Source organism: Arvicanthis niloticus, chromosome 13, assembly GCF_011762505.2.
Source record: "Arvicanthis niloticus isolate mArvNil1 chromosome 13, mArvNil1.pat.X, whole genome shotgun sequence".
Classification (NCBI taxonomy): domain Eukaryota; kingdom Metazoa; phylum Chordata; class Mammalia; order Rodentia; family Muridae; genus Arvicanthis; species Arvicanthis niloticus.
In genome coordinates this window covers 25,976,407-25,999,361 of record NC_047670.1, presented here as the reverse complement: position 1 = coordinate 25,999,361, position 22,955 = coordinate 25,976,407, and the positions used below count along the sequence as shown (strand labels likewise).

Sequence of the window (22,955 nt, the reverse complement as noted above, 5' to 3'; positions counted from 1 at the left end):
ACAATTCACAGACCACATGAAGCTCAAGAAGAAAGATCAAAGTGTAGATTCTTCAGTCCTTCTTAGAAAGGAGAAGAAAATACTCAAGAGAGGAAATATGGAGACAAAGTGTGGAGCAGAGACTGAAAGAAAGGCCATCCAGAGACTGCCCCACTTGGGGATCCATCACATGAACAGACACCAAATCCAAACACTATTGAGGATGCCACAAAGTGCTTGCTAAAAGGAGCCTTATTAACATTTCAACATTACCAAGTAGTGATTGAAAATTCAGTTCATTTCTGCTGCCTTCTTGGCTGCTTTCAACACTGGATTGCTTTCTGGTATTGGTTTTCTTGTTCTCTTCCAGTCTTTTTTTTGCCTTTGTATTCTGATGTCTTTGCTTTTGCTGCTCTGCAGCTTCTCTATCCTAGCATTCACTAGACATGCCCTCAGATCAAGAGTCTTTTCTTGACTGACTCATCTCAGAAAACTCCTCTGTTCATAGTGAAAGTTTCAGGTCTTCTGCAACTTCTGCAGACTTTTGGCATGATAATTATGTAGATGAATAGTATATGTGATAAGCTTTATAGGACCACATTGAGTGATGCCTCTACTCAAGATTGAGCTTTCAGCAGGCAATCAAAACATTCCTGTTTTGATTGTTTTTAAAGAATTCACCCATCTCTTTTCTTCATTCTTTGGATGGATGGACCAAAAAAGGGCATCCATCGTTTGCCCTTCCACAATAACTAATTATATGACTCATTACATCATTTAATGACTAGATGCATAAATGCTTTCTTAGAATGACATGAACTGATGGAGTAATAAAGGTTTCTGCCAAACATGCTCACATAGTCTATACCTTCTCTAAATAAAATAGTACTATATTTTAAATTATGTTAACTTATGTGACTATTGTGCATGTAGGTTCATATTTAAAACATAACAACACTGAGTGAACTTAAATTATATGTCATCCAAACTTTAAGAATATGTAATCCTCATGACAATGATTGGCTTGGAAAGCTTTTAGGAAACAATGTTGTAATCAGTTAAAGAATAGGATTTGGTTGATTAATGAGCATTCTCATACAAATAGTATGTTTTACAATTTCACCTAAAATATACTTCACTCAAGCCTGATGGGATTGCTTATGCCTATAATTTCAGAGCAAGGGGGGCTATGACTATAGCTGATATATTTGACCCACTGAACCACCACAGACTATGTCTCATAACAACAAAAACAAGCTTTAAAGTAATGACAACTTTTTCAAATTGGGTGTTTAATAGGATTTTTTTCTTACTCAATTTACATCTAGCTGTGTCATAGATGATAGTCTCTGTGAGTGCAGACATTAAGGAGGCATTTTATATGGGCTATACCTAGGTATTCCTGGAATGAGATTGTGGTAATTTGAACTAAGATGGGAGGCATAGCTGAAAAATGGAGGGTAGGTTTCAGGATGGTTTTGATGTGGGAATAAGAGGTAAACAAACAAACAAAAAAAGAACTTTGTCAGGCTTTCTACTTTACACTTCTATACACATACTCATATCATTTTCCAATTCAGTAAAGGTAATATAGCACTAATTTTGAGGAAATATTTGAGATTATTTTCCAGCTTGTAGAACTTTAGTCATGTATACTCTCCACAAGTTTGTTTATCTATTTATACAATGGGATGTTTATGTTCAAGATCCTAACAATGTTGTCTTTGTTGTTTCAGTTCTTCTTGAGTTTAAGGAAAGGCAGAGAATAAAATATAATATTAACTATAGTGTTAATATAAAGTTAATATAAAGTTGTTAAGTAGAAGTTTTAATTTAATGTACACAAATAAGACAGATCAACATGTATGTTTAGGAATGATGGCCTGATAACTACAAAATATAAAGCACATATTTGGCTGTTGAACCAAATCAAAGGATCAATACAGAGGAGGAATAGCAATAGAAAAGAAATTAATGATGTTGTATAATCACTTACTTTTCTATTGCTGAGACACAATATCATGACCAAGACAACTTATGTAATACAAAGAGGTTATTTGGGGCTTACAATTTTAGAGGGTTAGTTAGAGTTCATGACCATCATTGCAGGAAGCATGCCAGTAGGCATTGTGCTAGAGCGATCACTCAGAGTCACAACTGGATTCACAAAAACAGAGAGAGAAAGAGAGAGAGAGAGAGAGAGAGAGAGAGAGACAGAGACAGAGACAGAGACAGAGACAGAGACAGAGACACAGAGACACACTCACCCACCCCCACACAAACACAAACACACAGAGAGAGAGAGAGAGAGAGAGAGAGAGAGAGAGAGAGAGAGAGAGAGAGAGAGAGAGAGATTAGGGCTTTTGAAACCTTAAAGGTGTACCCCATACAACACAGCTACATCTTCTAAATCCTCCTAAATAGCTCTACCAACTGGGGATTAGGAATTCTAATGTATGAACCTATAATGGCCATCCTCATGCAAATCACTGTGTAAACTATAATAGTGACTCGAATAAAAAATGGTCAGAGTACAAACAATTTGACAACATAAGAAAAACAGAGAATCAAAACTGACAATATACATATTATTTTAAACTGAAGATGAAGAATGTGAATTCACATAAGGATGAAGAGAAAATTACCTGATGACTTGAGGATGACTAGCTAGAAGTGACCTGTGATGTGTAGCTTTGTCACAATTTTACAAGTATATGATCTCTTAGGGGAAGATCTTTTAATCACACAGAGAATTAATTACATGGATCTTTACATTTAAAAGTAGCCACTTAATGGACATGTTAAGAGACTCATTTAAATCATAGTTGGACTACATATGAAAGTTCAATCATCTCAGAACTTTGGAAGCAAAGCAGAGAGATTGTGGTGAGTTGATTAACCTTTGACCCATGGTGAGTACTGTGACAGCATAGGCTGAATAGCAAGAACTTGACTCACTAGATAGATATATAGAAAGAAATAGGTAGATTATAGATAGATAGATGATAGATAGATAGATAATATATTTATGAATGATAAATGATAGATAATATATAGATGATAGATTGATAAGATTTATAATAGATAAATGGTAGAAAATAATAGACCAATAGACGATAGATAAATGAGATTAAGAAATATTATATATACATATATATATATATATATATATATATATATGAGAGAGAGAGAGAGAGAGAGAGAGAGAGAGAGAGAGAGAGAGAGAGAGAGAAAAGTTTATTCTTATTTTTCTCTGGTTTCATCTTTCAGCTCCATGTGGTGGCCACTTTTCAGCTCCAAGTGGAGTAATTCTCTCACCAGGATGGCCAGGATACTACAAAGACTCTTTGAATTGTGAGTGGGTGATTGAAGCTGAACCTGGACACTCTATCAAAATTACATTTGAAAGGTCTCTGCAAATTATTTTTCTATCTTGTAAAGAAATGAATAGATGTTATACTTGGCATTCAGCATTTCCATTATACATCAATAAGTAATTTTATTAGAATAGTCACTTGCTTTTCTTGAATGTTTAAGAAGTTCTATCCTCTTTTGACCTTTCAGTCATTTCTCAAGTTAATTTTTTATTTGTTTATTGCTATAAATTTACTGTTAAGTAATGCATGACCATTTCTTCTGTACATATGTACAATACTAAGATATGAATATATGACCTTTACTTTAATGAGTTTAGTTGTCCTATGTTTTTAAGGGCTTGTGTATTCATTTTTGCTTCATTTCCAAGAACAAAGGTCCTATAAAAATTCAATATCATTTACCAGTGTAATACACTTACAGTTAATATCATATAATTACCCAAGTATACCCAGGATACATTCATCATTTTCTCCTGGTGACCCTCCATTTGCTGAAAATGTTTATATGACCTTAGCTACACACACAATATACATGTGTGTGTGTGTGTATATATATATATATTTTTTTTTCTAACTATAGACATACTTGGTAAACAAATGAAATATCCACTGTCATGTAGAAACTTACTTTAAAAGGACTTTTGTAATACACTAAACTTCACCATTTATTAAACACAAAAGAAGGATTGATTAACTGAAATGAGTGTGCTCTTTTACTTTCCAGTAAAATTAAATCTTGACTTTTGATGGGTAGGACACTCAGTTTAAAGTGCTGTGATTTAAACAGCAGAGCTCTATATTCCTAAAATTCTATCAACATGGAGTCAAAGATCAAAGACTCCAAAGGTTTGTTCTGGTTTCTTTGGTTTTGTCTTCTAGGCAACTTTACATGATATTCTTGTTCTCTGTCTCCTTCCTGTCTTTCTCCCTGTCCCTCATCTTTCACTTTCTCTCTCTCTCTCTCTCTCTCTCTCTCTCTCTCTCTCTCTCTCTCTCTCTCTCTCTCTCTCTCTCTCTCTCTCTCTCTCTCTCTCTCTCTCTCTCTCTCTCTCTCTCTCTCTCTGGCTCTTTGCCTCTCTATCTATGTTTCTGTTTCTCTGCCTGTCTCTGTCTATTCTTTCTCTCTGTCTATTTTCCATATCTTTGTCTCTCTGTGCCTCTCTGTCTCCCTGTCTCTCTGTCTCTCTCTGTCTCCCTCATTCCCTCTCCCCCATTCATGTGTTTCTGAGTCCGACCATCCTTGTCACATATATAACGTCATGTTGGATTAAAATTCTCTCTCGTGATCTTATCTTATCTTAATTTCTGCATTAAAGATTACTATCCATCCTAACATTCTTATGTGCTGAGGGTTAACATTTCAACATGTAGATTCATAGGGGCACAATTTAGCACATGAAAGTTATATACATATTTAAGTCCATTATTATTTTATTTAGTTTTTCAATAGTATATTATATAATTATGCAGCTCTGTCTAGTTCAAATTTACTATGTAGGCCAGTGTCATTTTGAACTTTCATTCATCTCTAAGTACTACCATGTATAGCCTAGAGTGTACATTTTAAACTCAAGACAGTTTTGCATGTTGGAATGGGTTAGGCATGCCTGTAGTACCTGCATTTTCAGGTCTGACTCAGCAAAACTATCAAAATTATGGCCATACAGCAGTTACTGTCTTAAGAGACATTTCACTGAGCTCCTCAGTGTTTCAGACTAAAAAGAGCACAGTTGTATTAATAGTTTTCTTTCAAACATTCTGAAATGTTCTTTATATACATCCTGAAATGTTCTTTTTAGGAATTGATCCCATTGTCTTTTTCTTCTTCAGGCACAAGAAAGTTTAAAAGACATTTTTAAAATCACATTAAACATATTTTGTGCAGGTGGTGGGAGATGCATGTATGGATGTCAGAGGATAACTGGGGGGAAGTTGATGCTCTGATTCTACATGTCAGTCCTGCGGATCAATCTTGGGTAGTAGGGCTATGTGGCAATCACCTTCACATGCAGAGCTTTCTCACTGGAAACTATTTTTAAAAATACATGTAAAAAAGCTTTGATCTTCTTCTTTCTTGAAAACCCTTGAGTATTTAAAATATTTCATGTCCCTTTTCAGAAAAGCTTTGCCTTTTGTATGATCACCTTGTAAAGGCTGTCCATCACAAGAACAGAAATAATTTGGCAACAGATGGATGAGAATGTTCTTGAAGTTATTGAGCAAACATATTTTATTCTTTATATTAGAGAAATTAAATCTTGACTTGGAATCAGACGTGCAGATTTTAACTGCATACTTCCATGTATTTTGACCTAAACTGTGTCAATGCTACATTTTCCTTTAAAGATGATGTTGAGAAAGCATTGGGAAGTACCTAACACCTACTTAATTTTTTGAAAATAAGTCTTATTCTCTTTCTAGTGGTACCTTTAAAAAATAATAATGTTTTAGTTAGGATAGGTAATAATGGAATTAATTATAAAAAATGGATATTGAATAATGTTTTAATATTAGAATAGAGGCAATATGCTTATTATAGCCCCTAGAAAATTCTCCTATATCCATATTTTATAGAAGTTTTTGCATTAATGACCCTGATTTTTATAGAGCTTTGACATTTGTTTTCTATCTCCCATGAGAAAATGTATATTAAAATGAAACTTTTAAATTAAATTTATTACAAAAGAATAAATTAGTAAAATCATCATACATCCAAATTAAATAGACATAGTCTACACATTATAATGAATTTATATAAAGTTAGGATGCTCTTTCAAAAGCTGTGAAACTTCATATTAATTCTTAGACATTCAGGTTCAAATATATTTTGTGATTTTGTGACTAAGAGGAGACCTAGGTTTTATGTCTCCAGCACTGACACCTGGTACATCAAAACCACCTGGAATTCAGCTTCAGGGGACCAATGTCCTTGTCCACTCTCTGAGGCACTTCACTGATGTGGACAATCCCACATGCTGACACATATAGTAAAGATGAAAATAAATTTAAAGATCTTTAAAGCACTATATACTTTTTTTGGTTTATTTGGGGCAGAGACTAGTTTTGAAATGTAAGAAATCTTGTAATGCATATAAAAGAGTATAGTTTTACATAGAATTGAAGCTAGCAAGTAAAAATGAGTTGAGAAGTGCCTACTTCAAGAATAGGGGGTTCATTTACATTATTTACTGAGCATGACCTATAATACTCAGCAGATACTTTTCTTATTAGTACATACTTCTGATGGATAATTCCCTTACATATGATCCTGATATTTAGGACAGATAATTCTTTCAATGATACCATAGGCAATAGGTAAAGTATGAAATAATAAATGTGGTTCAAATGTAACCCTTAATAGAGGATTATCTAAATTCTAAGGTCTAATTTCCCCATATTTGTTCTAACATGTTTTCAATTGTGCCACTTGATCCTAGATTTCAGACTGAACTAAATTATGATGTTCTGGAAGTTCATGATGGACCAAATCTTCTATCTCCCTTGCTCGGGTCTTACAATGGCACACAAGTGCCACAGTTTCTGTTCAGTAGCAGTAACTTTATATACCTACTGTTTACAACAGACAATAGCCGTTCCAATAATGGATTCAAGATTCACTATGAAAGTAAGTAATAACAAATTCTATTTTATTTTCCCATTCTGATTGCTCCCTATTTGGTATTATCTTCCTACTGCAAAGAAAAGTAATATATTTACTGATTTACTCTTTTGAATGAAAACTTTAAAATGATTTTTTTATAAATGATAAAGCTTATGTTTTAGTGGCTTTATACAAGTAAATTGTACAATAGATTTTTAAGCAGTAGTTACCTGATATTCGTATACAAGGAAATACAGTGTAAATATCAGAAATACTAAATAAGTTCGGTGCATTCATGTTTTAATTATTTTATATAACTTAGAGAAACATATTTTACTTATATGAATTACAAACCTTGTCAATGTCAATTATTCAGTTTTGATTTGTATAAAAGATTAAAAGTATATAAAGATTAAAGTGTGAAATGTACATATTTACAGTTAATATAATAGCAAAAAGAATCTGTTAAAAAGAGCTATAACTCCAAGTGTGAGAATCAGTGCTGAATAATCACAGCTAAGTGTTCACTGCTTCCTTTAAAAATGTGTCAGATAAGGCTGGCAAAATGGCTCAGCAGATGAAGGCTCTAGCTTGGCATGTCTGATAAGCTAAGGTGAATCTCAGAACCCATATAAAGGTGGAAAGTAGACAAAGGTTCCATAAGGTTGTCTTCTGGCCTCCGTGTTTGTACAGTGTCCTACTCATACCATCCTGCACATTATAAGTATATGTACAATAATACTGAGTTTTTAAAAATCTAAAATATTTATGCTTCAACTCTATATCTGTGTGTGTTTGTCTGCATGTACAGACTACACATGAATGTGTTTATGTCTCTCAATGTGTGTGTTTGTGCATATGTTTGCATATGCAGATTATTTGCATGCAAGTTTGTTTCTGTGTTTGTGTGTGTGTGTGTGTGTGTGTGTCTGTGTGTGTGTCTGTGTGTGTGCATGCGTGCACGCTCACATTCATGCACACATGTGTGTTTGGTAGAAATTCACTTTGTAGTCCTGGATGGTCTAGAGATTGCTATGTTGACAAGGTTGATTTCAAATTCAGGAATCTACCGTTTTCTGTCACCCTAGTGTTGAGATTTAATACCTATGCCACCACAGCTGTATTCTGTTTTACCTTTTAAATACTATTATTTATGTAAAAATGTATCTTTGATTTACAAATATTTTGCATATGCATATAGTGTAACTGTACTACATAGGTTACCATGTGTGTATAAATGTTTCTGTGTATAAATAAACTTAAAAATACATAAGTAAACATAAACTTACATGTTCACAGTATCCACATTATATAAGGAATTAATTTTCATGTACTTTTATATAAAAAATAGCTTTTGTACATAAAACTTAAGAAAATTTGCTACAACGTATTGTTATTTCAAGAACATACTTACATTATTTCTTCTTCTTCTCAAGTCTATTGCCAATTGAAGTACCTCAAAATCATCTTAGTGAATGTGAAGTGCATTATTTATATTTTTTGTAGATATCTTTCTTTGATTAAGTATGCCCAATGCCTTCATGAGCTTTCTAAACTATACTTGTTATATTATTATTTTTTGAGCTTTGAAATTTTATTATACACGATATTGTTTAACTACATTTAATTCTCTGTGTTTCAAATTTCATCACATGGAAGTGTATCTGTACATGGTATAAAATGAAAAAAAGAAAGGTTTCTCAGAGACTTGGAAATTAAAATGTGCTAAATGATCTTAATTCGAATTCAAATTTTTTTTATCAAAAGATAACAGACTTTTTTGTACACAAAATAAGTAAATGAGGCATAAAAATGAGAAATTTAAGTCCAATGCATTCCTTGTGTTGGAAAATTTGTTACTTTATAAGTCCAGGGAATCAGACTGTGGCTACTACTGATGGCCAGTTCCTTAGAGACAAAGTGGTGATAGGACAGAACAGAGAGGTGAAGGGAAATGAGTGGCTCATGCTGCTACAGACCTGGCAGGTCCTGCAGCCAGTAACATAAAATTGTTAGGTCTCTTTTCTTCCCACATTTATTTTATTAGTATCATCATATGTTTATGATTGTGAAATAATTTATACTGTCACAATTTTTTTGTTACCAAGAAACAAAAATTTGTTAAAAGTTCATAATTCATTAATAAATTTTATTATATGAAATAAATTCCCTTTCTAAATGAACCATTCCCTGACTTCAACATCAAAAGACTGTTCATCGGAAATTTAAAAATGCATTTGATAGATACTTAATTTCCACTTTTAAAATCAAATTAGTAAAAGAAAATATTATTTTCCCATCTGATTGAAATCTATAGAAAGATTTACTGTAAATATATCACTCAAGGTTTACACTCCTGGTTTCTAATGTCTTTTATTTTTGCCCCACATTTTTTTCTTCTAAGAAGAAAGATAGCAAAAATTCTTTTATTTTGCCCTTCCATGTTGTATATCTCTTGGTGCTGTACTTCCTTGGGTCTTCTATAGGCAGACATATTTTTGTGGTATCATAGGTGATGCTTCCTCATCATTTTTTTGCAGACACAGACTCAGCAACTTTCTGGTCTTCTGTATCATAACTTATCTCTGCTATCTCACCCAAAGATAAAGAACTCCAGACAACTAAAAAATGCTAAAAGTGAGGGAAATATTCCTCCTCAGAGATGAGCCCCTAATTGATTAGCAAATACCAAGTAGTCAACCTTGAAATTATATGCATGCAAGCCGGACTAAACAAACAGAGCAAGTTATATATATGTGTGTGTGTGTGTGTGTGTGTGTGTGTGTGTGTGCATGTGTAGCAATAATACCTAAAGAAAATGATGCCATATATTTGAAAGAAAGCAAAGATCCAAGAGGAAAGGAAAGATCCAAGAGATCTGAGGGAAGAACCAAAAAGGAGAAAAGGAGATAAGTATATTTTAATTATAAGACATTAAAATAATCAAGAAAACAGTTCAAGTAAAATTTAAAACCAAATATATTAAACTTAAAAATACTAATAAAATAGCATCAACTTTAGATTTCAACAGAAAAAAATATAAAAATATACTATAATACTTCAGAATATTATTAATTTATTCTACCACTGTAATTTTCCCCAAGGGGAGCACTGTTTATTATGGTGTTTTGCTTAAAATCCGAATTCAGATATATACCGGGAGAGGTTCTGAAAACTACTTCATAAAATCTTCAGAAAATAACTCAGTATAAAGCCTTCTTGACTACCTAAATAAGAAACACATTGAAATTATAAATAGATTCTTAACATATCTATAGCCACAGACAAGGGTTAAATTAACGTACAAGAAAGTTATGCTAGAAATCAGAAGTTAACATTTAAAAAAAATATTATATATAATACTAATAATCATCAATACCACATTGAAATTTCATTTTAAAAACTACAATCATAAAAAAGAAGTTGTGTCATTGAATATAACAGCAATACAAATTTCTGAAAATTATGTTTCCTGTAAATACTTAGAAATCCTTTTAAAAAATAATTTAGCAAGTACATTGTTATTTAAATGAATAGTTGTTATTAGCACTTACTAATTTCTAACCATTTCTTGTTTGTGTAGCATTTCTATTGCTTTGAACCACACCTTAAATAAAAATAATGGTTTGTTTCAACAACCTATTATGAGTTATTTTTTTACACTTTTCCATGCATCAAGGATTCAGACAGTAAAGGGGGAGGCATAAAACAAAGGCATCCATTTACTTCACCAATTGGATTGTCAAAATGGAGAGAAAAGACAATTAGTTTCATTTGAAATTTTTAAAATAACTTGGATAGCTAAATTTCACATTAATTTATATTGTATATTACATCTTCAGCTCCGTACCCACAACTGGATTTTTAGAGTTATAGGTGACGGAAAATTAATCATGATCTGGTGTTTTAAAAAAGGATTAAGACTTACTAAGAGGATCAAAACTACATGACTAAATCCAAAGATTGTCTTAATGAATGGGACCAATAAGGGTTTCCCTGGAAGTGAAGGTATAAAACTAGTGAGAAGTTTAGCCAATTGGTGGGAAAGATTTTAAGTAGAATACAGCTAACTTAAAAAGCACTATGAAGTTTATTTCCAATGATAATGCAAACATATTTTGTTAAAGGAATATTTTACTCAGAGTTTGTAAATCAGGAAGAATATCTTCCGAAAACCTACCATGAAAGATAACAGATTGTTGAAAATACATGCAAGTAAACATCTGAGAGTTAAAGCATTTTTAAGAAACTGTCTATAATTTTCATATATTATATAATTCTACTTTCTCTCTATTTTTAAATACTAAACAATTTCATTTTGTATTTAGAACTTTAGGTGTGATATAATACCTTCAGAAAGTAATTAATATGTGACTGTTGTATTTGTAATATATACTATATATATATATTATATATAAATAAACTTTTTTTACTTTAATACAAATTAAATAACATAAATTTTATCTTTAAATCAGGATATAGTAAATAAAATACTTAAATTGTTCAAGTACATTCATTTATTTGTAAAAATTAATCTACTTCAATTGCTTGATGAAATACAAATAATTTTAGTGAATCTGGATCTATTCGGTCTCATTTTGGCTTTCCTGCCTTTGTTTCTCAGGTGTTTCAGTGAATACATACTCTTTCCTAGACTCTGGCATCCCTGTTCATGGACTTTGCTATGACCACGATTCTCCAACTGTTTCATTTAGTTGTGATCCAGGGTACCATCGGTCTCATTCTTCATTTTTCTGCCTTTGTTTCTCAGGTGTTACAGTGAATACTTACTCTTGCCTGGACCCTGGCATCCCTGTCCATGGCCGTCGATATGGCCATGATTTCTCCATTGGGTCAACTGTTTCATTTAGTTGTGATCCAGGATACCGATTAAGCCATGAAGAGCCCCTTCTTTGTGAAAAAAACCATTGGTGGAGTCATCCACTGCCAACATGCGATGGTAAGAACTCATCAATTTTATAGAATGTGTCTACTCATAAACTAAAAATCAATATAGACTTTGTAAATACGAGGATAAGCATATCTTGAATTTTGGCAACTTTAATCAAATCAACAGATAAGAAAGAACATTGATATTGTCATAATTATTCCCTGTTCAAATATTTTTTAATTAATAATTTAGTGAGAATCTTATACATTTAAGTTTGATCACATTCATCCTTTTTTTTTTTTTTTTAAACTCCTTCCAGGTCCACCCTTCCATTCCATACTCACCCAAATTTTTATCTTCAATTTTAAAAAACCATCAATTATCCTTTGTGCTCAATAAGATGTATGGCTAACCAATTAAAGATGCCAGTCCTTCACGGGCCATACCTTTAAAGTAAATAGAACTGAAGTGGAAACCTAAGGGTTCTTTGGAATGTTGGTTGTGTTTGATCAGGTTTTGCTGGTGCAAACACATAAAGGAGTGTTTTCCTAAAGCAGGGATGTGAAGGAACATGTCACTGAAGCAGACACAGGTTATACATTCAGGCTGACTCATGAAGAAATGACTGACACAAGTGAAAGGATGGTCTGTTAAAGCAAGTACATGTAAGGACTCATGATGATGTACCAATGTAAGAAATTATAATTTCAACATAGTAACAATTAAAAAGATTTCTACCAAATGAGATTCTAGCTGCACAGTTAATTTTAGCTATATTCTGTGGGTAGGATGGCTGGAAATACAGGGGGTTCCTCCAGGTGCAAAGTTAAGCATGGCAGCTGTGGTTACAGCAGCTCATTAAAGGCTTCTATACCTTTCCTCACTGTGTAGCCCCAATGACACAAGAAAGTACATGGGTTTTTTACAGGCTTTAATGTCATGGCAGATGGTAGTTGAATATGAATGTGCACCCCAGTGAAACCCAGGGCAGACCTGAGTTAAATAGGGAGGAAGATGGGGAGGGCCTGAGGAAGAATGCTTATTTGGCTCCACCCTCTGGCCTTCAGGCATCTCATTAGTATGTAAATAACTCTAGGGCCTGGCCAGAGACCTCTTTGTGGGAGGAGCTTGGGGGGGGTGGGGGGGGAGGGACTGAAGCTAAATGAAAAGAACCAGGGCTGGGGAGCAGAGCCCAACTCCTGCGTCTAATAAGATTCTGGAGTTCCAGGCTTATGCTCAACCAAGCACCCAGCTGCTTCTCACAGCCCACTGCCCCGCAATATTCTCCCTGTTAAATTCTGATCATTTCTAAATTCCTCAGAAAGACAACCTTAGAATAATCACCTCTAGACCCCGGAGCCCAGATAATTGGGACAACAACTCTTTATATCTTCTTGCTGAATATGGGCATTGGGGTATCTTAAGGTAGGAGGAGGCAAAGTAGAGAAAATGTGGGACTTGGTTAGCCCTTAAGAAGGCCATACCAACAGTTGTTATTAGTTTCTGATGTCTGCATTCTGACTGGATCCAGGAGATCAGGAGTTGAAACAGGTCAGTTCAGCATGTTTGAAGATGAATCTCACCAAAGCTGTATATCCTGCAATATACAAATCTCAAAACAAAATTTAAGTATCACCAAGATATCTGTATGGATTGTATTCATCTGTGTAGGGTGGGCAGACTAGTTAGGATAAAATTCTGCCCCAATCATGTGTTTATCCGTGCCATGAGAATGATGGCACAAAGAATCTTTATCTTTTTTTTTTTTTTTGATTCTCTTGAATTTAGTTCTTCAGGATGTCTACCTCTATCTAATATGATCCATATAACATGGAAGATATGCAGACATCTTTTCTAAAATCCCAAAGACAAAGGATTTCTCCCAAATCAGCATAAACTTTAGCCAGTAATCAGGAAAACTCTAACTTGACCACATTCCCAGAGGAATAATAAAACCACCATAAAACTCAAAACCACATTTTGATATATAAAACAATTTAAAACAAATAAACTGAACAAATACTGTATGAGCCTTCTTAGGCAATTATCACTGCTCTCTGCTTGGGGTCAGTGAATGTATTTTTCCCTGTATTAGTTCCAAACCATGTATGAAATTCCTCACATGACTCAGGCAAAATCTGCATACTAATCTTATCCTTAAAAGCACATAAACCAAAGCTTTAAATTAAATCACACTACCATTAATAACTGTCTAAGGAAGCAGGCAGCTTTTACTCTCTGGCTGTCTGACTCAGAGGAGCCATCTTGTCTCTCTTCACAGAGGGGACTTCAGATCTAGTTGTCTTTGTTTTAAGGTTTCCTTGCTTGAGTCACCAGGACTCAACTCAGCTCTGCTTACCAAAACTAAATTTCTAACTCATAGGCTAAGAATCTTGCATTTCTAGTGGACTCTGGCTTAACATGTTGGATTGCTACCTGTTGTGCAAAATACAAAAAATAAAAATAAAAATAAAAAAAATATAAATGGGGCTTCTCCACTTCACAGACATAAGCTAATTGACAGAGTGATGTCAGCTGAGTGATGTCATTGTTTGCCCTAGCTATCCAACACAACTGAATTTCCAAAGAACACTCGAGTCTCCACTTCACAAGCTTTCTTTTCTTGGTAGTTATTCAATAATGAAAGCTCCTCATCTAAGGGTAAAAGTTTAAATATTTGGATTTTTTTTTCCACCTTGAGCTTAGACAGTACTTGTGCACAATGACCCAAGTGCTGTGAGTTCATGTGTGACTGCCATACTGGGTCTAGAAAATACAGCTTTTCATCATCTACAAATTCTGGCTTTTACTCGTTTTCCAATCCTTTTTCTGCAGTTATCTCTACACCGTGGGAGAAGAGACTGTTATATAGATGGTCCACTTATGACTGCGCACTCCATAGTCACTTATTCTCTACTCAGTCACCAGTTTTGGGATAATCATGAACTACTGCAAATAGACAGGCTACTGATGATGTTTGAGAGCTACATTGTCTATGGGTATAATGGTTGATTTTCAGGCATCGGTTTATACCACATGGCTCCAGCAGAGCAGGAGTAGTACAATCTCCTCTAAGGACAATGACTTTTCTAAGTATAGATCATTGGCTCTGATTACTAGGTCAGATATGGCATGCAACTTATGAGCTGGCCTTACATCCAATCAGAAAATGGTAGGCTTATTCCTCAATATTAATGCCACTAAAGTACAAGTGGGCATAGCTTGTCAGGGTAGATCTTTATAATAGCTCTCAGAATTCTCAGCATCACAAGATTCATGATTTATTTTCCCCTCTGGTAATGTGCATGACACCTTTCAGCAATATAAAAGATAAGCAGCAAGGCTGAGACTTCCAGGTAAGCACTAGATTAATTTTTCCTTATACCCCGGAAGGTTTTAGCAATGGTATTTTACCATCAAATTATACAGGGTACCTAAGAGCAATGGTAGTAACCTGTAATATTTGTGGAACTTTTTGATTTTACTTGCTGGCAGCTCCAATTAAGACAACCCTATTCGTGTCATTTGGCTCTTTATTGGATAGTGGTATCTAGTGAGGAAATTCTTGCCTCACTGTCTGGTAACTATTTAAACTCTCTTTTTATATGTATATGTTTATATTTTAAGAGCCTCCTACAGCAGTAGTTTTTCATATGACATTCTCAGAAGATGTTTATGAACTATAATGTTAATTGTTCTCCCCTATATTCCCTCCGTGTACATCCTCCATCCTATTTAACTCTTCCTGTTTCATTATTCAATTTAACCCTATAAAAATGTGTTTTATCTTCCTTTCTTTCAAAGCCACTCCCCAAGGGTATTCTAAATATAGCATACATATCCAAATCCTAACTGCTCATATCCACATAGGAGAGAATTTTATCTGTGTGTATCTAAGTTATCATACTCACAATGATTGCTACCAGCTCTATTTTCTTGAAATTTTCATAATTTAATTTTCTTACCAGTTGAATAATAAACACTACATAATATTCAACATTTTCATTTCCCACTCATCTGCTGGTAACTTTTTAGGCTCTTTCCATTTCCTGCCTATTGTGAATAGATCATCAATGGACAGGAATGCACAAGTACCTCTGTAATAGGATGTAGAACCTCTTGGGTGTATTTCCAAGAGTTGTAGAGCTCTATTATGTGGAACATCTATTTCTAGCTTTTTGAGGAATTACCACACATATTTCCATTTTAAATATGTTGAGGGCTGGAATAAACCCATGTTGAAATGCCAATCATGTGAAGGTACTGAAGGTGCCCCTTTGCCTCCTGACCACAAAAGTCCACAACCTACCTGCATTTGCTATGATACCATTTGTATTAGTCAGCATGTTTGTGATCACAAGTGACTCACTGATTTTTAAAAATAAAAGTAAAATTTGTGGTTCAACTCATCAAGTCCAAACGAACAGGGTAGCATGCTTGGCATAGCTGATAATAGGCAATTATTCAAATTTCATTTTTCCTTGAGGATTTGCTATGTGTATTTGAATAATCTATTGAAATAAGGCTTTTTCCAAAAGAAGAGTTGATAGCACAGAAGACAATCCCAGGAAGACAGCATTATATACTTACATCTTCAAATTGATAAGAGATTAAAAGCTGTTCAGTGTTTTAATATGAAAAAATTCAAGTAAATACATCTTTTTGTTCCATATCCACACCAGTTACTAAAGTGAAGATGGAATTCTAATATTCTAACTTGTCTTGTCTGTGATCATTATCTCCTAGGGATGATACAAAAGAGCTGTATAAAAGTACAAGGTTTGCTGACCCTGATACTGCAGCATAGTTGGTATTAGAAATAAATGTTAACCAAGAAAAGAAGAAAAAGAGGCAATATTAGCTGAAGACACAGGAAATATTACAGCTGTAGTGCAACCCTCAATTTTTATTAAGAATATTGCAGCTATATTCAGATGTGGTATAACACCTCATCTCTAAAAGTGATTATAATCACCTTGAATTCAATGTATGACATTTTCAGTCTAAGTCTTTCCTTTACATTGAGGCTATTGTTATAATTCAGAAATACATGGTGGGGTTATGTGTGTGATGGAGAAAGGAGTATAAACTACTAATTACGGGACTCATGCATTTAATCTACATGGATTACCTTCCCAGTTCTGTCTCTATCATGTGTTTATTTTCTTGGTTTGTTAGAGTTAGCCTGTTTTGATTCTTTCTTGTTGTTGTGAGACAAATTCTATCCCTATAGCATATAGTTGTCTTTCAGACTCATATTCTCAGTTTGACCCACTAGAAAACGGGTATTACAGTGTGTGCCACTAGTCTGCTTTTCTAAATTCCCATAATGATTTTTTCCCATAGGATCCCATCATGCTATTTGATCCTTTATCTTATGTGTTTGTTTTGTATAGGATTTTAATACTGAAAATAGTGTGGACAAAAGCTAAATAATAATAGTATTTTGAATGGTTTACTTCATTTTCTTTTGAATGGGATGAAATTAATGATCCTTGTGCAGTGAGAACATGAACTTGCTGTTAGTAGTGAGGGAGTAAGGGTACACACTAGTGCTCATGTGCTTCATAAATGCCTTATAATAAGAATATATATTGTAGCATGTTTTAAGTTCATTCTTCTATTAGTTATAATTTTGGTGTGGTAAAAATTCAATGATGAAGGAAAATTATAGCAGAAAGAGTTCATTTTAGCTTACCGTTTGAGTACATAGCATCAAGGACAGCATGGTTGTAACTGTCAAGCATTGCAGCAAAATCAGAAAGCTGATAAGTGACATCTTGAACTACAAGCATGGAATATAGACTTTCAATGTGATATAGATGAGACTTTTTAATCTCAAGATATCCCCTCCCCCCCATGAAGAACTTCCCTTAGTGTGCCTGTATCGCTTAAAATTTCCCCAAACAACATCACCAATCAGAAAGCAAGTATTCAACCACCCTAACTAGAGGAAACATTTCTTATTTAAAACACCATAATTTTATATAATATATAAAATTATATAAAATAAAAGATTTAGGACATTAAAAGGTAGCTCAGAAAACAAGAGAACATGTTTTTTTTTTTTTTTTTTTTTTTTTTTTTTGGCAGAGGACATGGATACATTTCCTAGAAACTGAAAGACAATTATCAACTTTCTATAGCTCAAAATTTGGGGAAATTGATGACCTCTTCTAGCCTCAGTGGAACCCAGGAACACACATCATGCATAAAAAACATACAAGCAAACATGTTGAGGCCCAAGCTCGAGTCCCTGTTCGGGCGCCAAAATAATGTTGGGGTCCACACTAGCCCCACGTTGGGGCGGCTAAAATAAATGTTGCAGCCCAGGCAAAATGTTGAGGCCCCGGGCCGACCCACGCTTGGGCGGCCACTGTATCCCGGCCCAAGCTGCTGCTCCGGTCTGCGGGTCGGGGTTCAGCAAGAGCGAGGGTGAGGGCAGACTCATAAATGGAGACCAGACAGGGTGTGATTCAATCCCGTTTATTCTTCAGTCTCTCTTCCTCTAAGTGTCTCCTGTCTGATTCTCCCTCTATAGTCTGTCTTCTGATCTGTTCTGTCTCTGCCTTTTATATGTCTCACTTCTAAGCCAGGCCTCTAAGTTACACCTTTAATCATGCCCTTAGGTCTTGTCTCTAACTCTGATCTCTATACTTCTAAGTCATACTCTTAAGTCACACACCTTTAATCTCACACACCTTTAATCTCACACACCTTTAATCTCACACACCTTAAATCTCAAGGTATCTAAACCAAGATTATTGGAGTGTGCTCAGCTGTTGTAGGCTATTGTAATCCAAATCTCATGTCAGGGTATATGGCTCAAGATGGCTGCAAAGCTGATAGCCGCTTTCTGCTAAAAGTCGGCCCCCAACACAAACACAAATAGTAATAACTAAAAATAAATAAATCTTTTAAAACAGGATTTAAATATACTTCATAAGCTAATCTGGTCTTAATATTAAAGATGCATCATAATTGCGTCTAATAAGATTTTAATCTTCCCTGATACATTTTTTCTATTCTATGGAACTGGCAGGTTTAGATAGACAATGACTATGAGAGATTTATTTGTGAATTAGCTGATATCATGTCTTTCTCAACTAACACAAGCTTCTTATGTAAAATTAGAATAAAGCAGGGTACATTTTAAGAATTCCTATTCTAGTTAATCTCTTATAAGTGATAATCTTATGAAAAAAACACAAGTCAAAACACTTGCAATGTAGAACTATCTCACTTAATAAGATGAAAGCTATCATGTGGGTACAGATGAGGAGGCTGGTGACGGTAATGGAAAACTGTCTCAATAACATGCAAGTAAATTGCAAAGTGAAAATTTAGAAGACATTGGTCAGTTAAATAACATCAAAAATAATATTGACACATTAAAATTAAAAGAGACTGATCGATCTGAAGATGAAAAAATTAAGTAACTATCAGATAAAATAAATGACAAATTTGTGGATGCTGTCATTTGATTTGTAGGTGTTTTAATTTGATCCTCAGAGTGGCTTCCAAAGAGAGAGCCCAAGTATTACACCATTGTCAAATGTGAGAGTTCTTGCTCTATAGGCATATGGGATCATAGTCTCTTCTTAAGTGACACCTTTAAAAACATGGGAAATAAAACAAAAATATGGGAAGGAGTACGACAAATTAACCACAATCTCTTACCTACTATCTATATTTTTAAAAACCTTTACATAACTAGCCAGGGTTAGCTGTTACAGTTACCTGAGAAATTTTGCCCAAATTTCACCTCCTTTTAATAAGAGGAATAGGTTTTATTTTTTTATTTTAAACTCCAGATTTCATTCCCCTCCTGGTCTACCCTCCAACTGTTCCACATCCCATACCTCCTCCCAATCCTACCCCCTAAAGCCACCCCACCAGACCTCTAAACTCCCTGAGGCCTCCAGTCTCTTGAGGGTTAGGTGCATCTTCTCTGACTAAGTCCAGACCCCGCAGTCTGCTGTACATGTGTTGGGGGCTTCATATCAGCTGATGTGTGCTGCCTGGTTGGTGGTCCAGTGTTTGAGAGATCTCAGGGGTCCAGTAGTTTATTTTTATTAACTACATTTTACAATGTAGTACAATGCTTTATTGATTCTGTTTTGTTTGTTTGATTTCCAGAATGGAAGAATAAGTCTATAGATTTAATATAATCTAAGAGAACTATTTAAATTTTGGAAGTCTGAGGAGGGTTTAAAGTATAAAGTACTTTCCAGAGTTCAGAGTCCCAGAAACCATGTAAAAGCCTGGGGCAGGAATGGCACTGCCTATAATACTAACACTTGGGAGACAGACACAGATGACTCCCAAGAAAGCTGCCTAATTAGAGTAGTGAACCTGGAGATTTCTGGAATCAAAATAGATAATAGTACATAAAGACACATGACCTGCAAGCTTCCACATGCATCACACATGCAAACTTAGTAGTATGCACATATGTGTCCACATACTTATGAACTCTCATATATGCATGCATATCACACACACACACACACACACACACACACAGAGTGGGGAAGACAGATAGAAAGAAAATTAATATAGTTAACCTTAGTAATGACATTATCAAAAAGACATAGTTGATATGGTATGTACAGTTGTGAGACCAATCACAGAAACACAATGTAGGTTTCTAAAACATCAAGAGAAAACTGAAAAACACTGTAATGATGATTCCCAATGACAGATTGCACATAACCTAAGTATGACTATAACTTTCTGATTCATGCATGATTTTATAATATTTTGAAACTAAGTGATTTTATAGTGTTTTATAGCATATAGTGCTTCATGATAGGCAGATAGCTTGTTAAGACAACTCCATAAGAGGTTCTTGTCATCATTTTATAGATACATGTATAAAATATAAACACCTTGAGGTTTTTAAATTTTCAATAAGTATTTATGTCCAAGCCTTCATGCTTAAAAACTCTTAGTTATTGCTGACTCGGCATTTCCATACAGGTAAAGCTGCAGAGCATCCAAAATGTCTTGAATCCTTCCAGTATCATAAGTGATACTTGGAAAGAAAACAATGATTTTGGTAGGAATTAAGAACAGCTATTGTTGGAATTTCTGCTATGTTGGGAAAGTGGCCCAGAAATAATGCAGCGATAGAGAGCATTCTGTGTTTATGATTCTGGCTACCCTGTCCATATACAAAGGAGTTTGCCTTTCCTTGTAAAAAATACTGTAAATCTTGACCTTTTTCCATTATTGGTCTCTTTTAATTTTTAACACAGATAAGATTAAATAACTTTTTATTTCAATGTATACTATGGGCATGGATAACGTTTATATAGTATTAGATATAAACCTTTTTCTCAATGTACATGAACATTGATTCAGCTAATTTATTCATCGGCACATCATAAACAGGCATTTGCCTTGACTTTTCTGAGATATTTCTTACAAGCTTTATCACCTATAGAACTGCACCATGAGGGTCCCTGCAAGAATCTCTTATTGTTTATAGTATTCATTTCTCAGTGACTGCAGAACCAATGAAGACTTCAAAGCATTCACAACTTCAGTGCTCTAAGAGGAATTTCACGATGTGTGACACATATCCCTTCAGAAATCTATAGAAAACAATTTTACATAATTAACTCATTTCTCAGTGTTTAATAAGAGAAGCTGCTAAACAATTAATTACTCATGTTTAATTGACCATCAATTTATGCAAATGCTGCTTATAATTAGAACAGAATAAGGATATACTTCAAATTCAAATGTACAATGCTGGTCTATGGTCTCTGGGGGCCAGTGATAATTCTCAGAGACTATTAATACATTTTTCTTCCCTGCTGCTGCAATGCATGAGAGGATTTTGCTGTATTTGGAAGAGGTCTTCACACACTCCTTTTATTACCAGGAAGTTGATTAGACAAACATAATGGGGCTCATCCTGTTTCAAGGGAGGAGATGAGAGATTTGCTCAGCCTCTGCTTCTCCAAGGGTGACTGATAGTACCATACCATTGTCTTTGTGTTTTCAGCATTATGTGGCGGAGATGTGAGAGGACCTAGCGGGACAATCTTATCACCTGGTTACCCAGAATTTTATCCAAACTCTCTGAATTGTACATGGACAGTTGATGTAACCCATGGAAAAGGTAATTTGTTTTATTCAAGAATATTGGATAATCATTTGAGTTTTCATTTAGGTCTATTTTTACTTTAGTCATCGTTTTTTATGTCCAAAACTACGTAAGTACGAAAGCAAAATTCAACATGAAAAACATGCAGTACAGTCTTACATAAGCTTTTCTAGAGTAATATGCTGTGCTCATTGTTAAATCAAAATTTTCTCAGCCTTTTCTTATAGTATAGTAAAGTGATAGTATTTGTTTTTTTGTTTTGTTTTTTATTGAGAAAACCTGAAAGAGATTAGCATTGCATGGAGCTTAGTTATACTTACATATATTTGTTTATAAAGTATTTTTTAATGATATCTACATATAGATTTATAACCATTCCATAGACACTTCTGTGTTAAATTACTGGGAACCAAAAATCATATATGTCTCACGTCATAAAGATGGACTTTAAAATTGTGCTGTTTTGGTAGTTGATGCTCATCTATATCTTTTTAACATATGCATATACATGAAAGGTGATGTGGGAACAAAACTGGTTACTTGATGCTTTTGGAATTTAACTAGAAGATAAATAAGATATTTTATCACAGCAGCAGTCCTGGAAAGATTATTCCACAATATATAAGAACTAGGGATCCAGCATTATTGACCTAGCAGCGGAGACTGATCTTTAAACTCTGCTTTGGATGGTTTTCATTTACAACTGGTGACACTGTTATTATTTATTCTATTATTACTATTGAAAACCAAGATAAATCAAAAGCAAAAATTAGCAATGAGAAAATACTGTCAGAATTTAAAAGCTTGTTTTTATCAAATGTTAACTTTGTGTTTTTATAAAAGAAATTTGCTTATAATAAAATTCTACATGATTTTGTAGAGAGGTTGGGATTAAATATGGGTTGTTAGAGTTAGCTTTCCTGTAGTGAATTAAATGCTTTTAGGAAAACTGTTAAAGTGAGAATATAGGAAATCACAGAAGCAATGAAG

The 22,955-nt window shown here is 34.2% G+C and overlaps 1 protein-coding gene across 1 annotated transcript in view; it reads left to right on the top strand.

Annotated features, from left to right (window-relative positions):
- Csmd3 (CUB and Sushi multiple domains 3) overlaps nucleotides 1-22,955 on the top strand; it is a 942,208-nt gene that overhangs the window by 573,820 nt on the left and 345,433 nt on the right. Inside the window, 4 exon segments of the mRNA XM_076912208.1 lie at nucleotides 3,250-3,388; nucleotides 6,794-6,981; nucleotides 11,729-11,917; nucleotides 21,864-21,980. Coding sequence (XP_076768323.1) covers nucleotides 3,250-3,388; nucleotides 6,794-6,981; nucleotides 11,729-11,917; nucleotides 21,864-21,980 — 633 coding nt within the window.